The sequence below is a fragment of the Triticum aestivum genome, chromosome 4A, assembly GCF_018294505.1.
Source record: "Triticum aestivum cultivar Chinese Spring chromosome 4A, IWGSC CS RefSeq v2.1, whole genome shotgun sequence".
NCBI classification, from domain to species: Eukaryota; Viridiplantae; Streptophyta; class Magnoliopsida; order Poales; family Poaceae; genus Triticum; species Triticum aestivum.
In genome coordinates, this window is record NC_057803.1 from 32,467,558 (window position 1) to 32,471,634 (window position 4,077).

Genomic DNA, 4,077 nt, shown 5'->3' on the forward strand with positions numbered 1-4,077 from the left:
GACACTCTGTTTGTCTATGTATTCACACATGTATTATGTTTCCGGTTAATACAATTCTAGCATGAATAATAAACTTTTATCATGATATAAGGAAATAAATAATAACTTTATTATTGCCTCTAGGGCATATTTCCTTCACTTTGCTACAAAAAGGATTGGGCCACCTTGCTGCACTTTATTTACTTTTGTTACTTATTGCTCGTTACAAATTATCTCATCACAAAACTATCTGTTACCACTTATTTCAGTACTTGCAGAGAATACCTTGCTGAAAACCGCTTATCATTTCCTTCTGCTCCTCGTTGGGTTCAACACTCTTACTTATCGAAAGGACTACGATAGACCCCCTATACTTGTGGGTCATCAGCCCACAAGAGTAACACAACTAGGTGACAACAACATGGTGAATTGTCGTTATGGTAAAAAAATTGCAATGTATTACGAAAAACATCTATAAAAGCAAAGAAAAACAGTTAGCGAAACAAAAAAAGTTTTGAAAAGTGCCTAAATATATAAGTCCACAAGAATTCACCTCAGTGGCAAACACAACCTTATTTATTGATATCTATGGATATATTAGTTAGATGATAGCATTTTTTATCAGTGCCTAAATATATTACTAAAACTGCAACATACCCTCCTAACTTACTAACTTTCATGGTTTCATCGAACACGTGCACTCAACACAATTGTAATTATGTCAAGTAATGAATACAAAACTCTTGGGGTCTAAACGAACTAACATTGACGTCCCGCAACTATTGTAACCAAGTCTTCTGTCAGTTTGTATCGTGATCCTTGTTTTCTCTTAGAAGCATGCATCCATGAGACAACAACAACAACATGCTGCAAGACTGGACATGAGAACATATAGCAGAAGTCAGGAATCAACTATCATAACAACAATATACTATAGCATCTGCAACGAACCGATGAACCAAAGTGCAAAAAAAGTTAATAACAAATGAAAAATCAAGAGGACGAAAGTTCAAATTATTGTCTTAGCAAGTTTCTTGCCCGTGATATCCGATCTGTATGCAAAGGCATGAAGAAAAAGGTAAATTAGAAGGTACATAGGTGAAAATTTTAGTTGCTATGCAAAAACATACAAGGACAAAAGATGATGACATCAACCCACTAATTCTTGGTTCCATGATTGTTAAAATAAAATTTTGTAGCTCAAACCCTCCGCTAGTTCCACAATCTACTTTCAGTGCTGCCTTTATATCGATGTTAACTTCAGCTATATTTCACTTAAGTATGTATCGAAAAACTCTTTCCGCAAATGTTTGTTAGCACGCAATAAGTAGCTAGTTAGCTATTTTGTAACAACTTACCATATAGTCGTACTACTATGGTGGCAACTACTTCAGAACAAACTAATGAGTACATCTTCAACATGATGTTCTAGGCAGGCTGGTATGCACATCACCATCGCGGTGATACTACACGCGTTTACAAATTTGATGTGTATGTTAATACATATAATAACATATTAAAGGAGTAGTTACCATGTCATTTCATCGCACCGACAAGGTGATAATTAATACTAAAGCAGGATAATTACATCACATAGTAAGTTTCCAGCGAATGGCGTGGCAAATGTGTTGTTGTCATGGTAACTACACACAACATCAATGTTAGTACCATCTCTTGTAAGTGCATCACCATCATGGTGATAGCTAATACAACATCACCAATGTCATCACTATGGTGGTGGTAATTTATTTCTACAAAGGAGTGACTAGCTGATAGTGTTTGTGTTGTAGCACATCCTTATAACTTTGCACTCACTTTCACACTTGTGCCGCAGACTCGTCATCAGTGTCATAAATTAAGCAAGTAAACTGTATGACAATGCTTTAATATCAAAAAAGAGTGGCAACTTCATAAATCACTGGGTGATAACTTTTTACGACGAAAACAATATTCCCAAAACATGGATGTATGATATCTAGTTTTGAATATCTCGCTGAAACAGAGCCAAATATGAAGACACGTCACCGGTGCACAATTTATGAGTTGTTTTTTTTAAGTTAGAAATAGTATTTAATATGGTGCAATGCTTCCTCTATTGTTACTGTACTCAGTAACAACAGTTATTCATACATCACACCCTTCGTGTCATTTTATTTCACATATCAGTTTTGTCTTTAACTTTCATTTTTCTTTTGCGGATATTGTCTTCGACCCTCATGATACCATATCAATATTGTTAGATCCATCATGGGGTATATTTTTTATATTAAATGTTGATATTTTTAACATAAATTTGGTCGAGTTTTATAAAGTTTGACTCAACCAAAAACTAATAATATCCAGAGTAAAAAAAAGACGTACTCCCTCTGCTCACAAATATATTAGCTTGTCTTTTTCTAAATTGAATGTATAGAAGCACATTTTGGTGTGTTTGTTCACTCATATTGTACATAGTCTTACATTGAAATATCGAAAACATCTTACGTTCGTGAACGGAGAGTATTTGGCTAGTTTCTAATTACTAATGTACGTTGATCAGGGGGCAGTGTTGGCTAATTAATGGCGTCCTAGTTCGTCATCTCGCATACACGTATGGTCTCGGTCTGCATAGGACAGACCCAGACGTGTTCCTGTCTCAAAGGTAGCACATCGTGGCCCCGTTTTCCCGGTACCTCGTGCCCATCCATTTACCATTTCTGTTCTGACGTTTCCTGACAGTTGACACCATGCAATCACCATCTGAATTCTTAACTCAAGTCGCAGTTTTGAAGCTGTCAACCGATGACCCGAGGTGAGGAGAGGTGAGGTTGCGGGTACGTACCATCCCTGGGCGAAGGACGGGCCCTCGTGCCGGTGCGGCGGGGGCGGCGGCGGCTGCGCGTACGGCGGGTACGGCTGCGGCGGCGGGTACCCGTAGGGCTGCGCGTACTGGTGCGCCGGGTACGCCATCGGCGGCGGGTACGGCTGGACCGGCGGCGGCGGGTACGGTTGGCCCGCCGGCGACGGGTACGGCTGGCCCGGCGGCAGTGGCGCGTACTGCTCGCGGTTCTGCTGCTGCTGCGGCGACGGCGGGTACTGCTGGTTCGACGGAGGAGGGTACGGCTGGTTCGGCGGCGACGGCGGGTACGGCTGGCCCGGCGGAGGAGGGTACGTCTGGTTCTGCGGCGACGGAGGGTACGTCTGGTTCTGCGGCGACGGCGGGTACGGCTGGCCCGGCGCCGGCGGGTACGGCTGGTGCTGGTGCTGGCTCTCCTCGACGCCGGTCTTGGCGTACGGGTCCATCGGGTACCCTGATCCGCGACCACGTTTACATGTGTCAAATGTCAGTGCGAATACAAGAATCAATCAAAATTTTAAAACACAAAAAATGCCGCAGAAAAAAGGTATAACCGATTTCGTGCAAACTGTCGGTCGGCGACAGTTCGTTCTTCTTTGGAATTAACAACGCAATGTCAACGAGATTTAGTCAGTCCGCGTGATTTTGATAGAATAAAGAAGAGATCGGAGCATGCATTCACGACGTACCGTTGAAACGGGTAAAATTTAACGGGCTCTGACGAACACAATTGAAAACTAGGACGACGACGATGATGATGATGAGCACGTCTCACCTTGAGGGGGAGGGGCGCCGACAGGGGCATGCGGGTTGTAGTAGCTCATCGGCGACGACGAAGAAGAAGAACTAGTATTGTTTTTTGAACAAGAAGTGAAGAAAACGAAGGGAGATTGTGGTGCTTGATCCGGAGGAGGGGAGGCTGCCGGTTGTTGAGGGAGACGAGCAGACGAGACCGATTTGGAGGGAGGAAGCTGCGCAAGTGATGTGCTGCTACTCGCCTATTCTAGGGAAGCATGCAAGCATTTGCATGCAGAACTAGCCCGGCCAGTACATGCAGACCAAGAGCACCATTTACGGCTGTTGCTTTGTTTGAATTTGCTACAAAGCATCGACCAAATTATCTGTTCGGGGTCTCGATCATATCCTCTCTAACGGGGTCATTTTTCTCCTGTCCGGCCTAGCGGCAATGCCGGGAGTATCATCAATTTCAGACGAGCGACCCGAGAATGCATGCAGCCTTGCACTGGCATGGTTAGGCCAAC

General features: G+C 43.1%; 1 protein-coding gene across 1 annotated transcript; it reads right to left on the reverse strand.

Annotated features, from left to right (window-relative positions):
- Nucleotides 1-270: 270 nt before the first annotated feature.
- Nucleotides 271-3,805, reverse strand: LOC123081675 (cysteine-rich and transmembrane domain-containing protein WIH2). Its single transcript, XM_044504227.1, has 3 exons — nucleotides 3,591-3,805; nucleotides 2,801-3,269; nucleotides 271-854 (listed from the first exon to the last, which is right to left on the reverse strand). The coding sequence occupies exons 1-3, from the start codon at nucleotides 3,637-3,639 to the stop codon at nucleotides 809-811; spliced, it is 564 nt and encodes a 187-aa protein (XP_044360162.1). The 5' UTR covers nucleotides 3,640-3,805; the 3' UTR covers nucleotides 271-808.
- Between the last annotated feature and the right edge of the window lie 272 nt (nucleotides 3,806-4,077).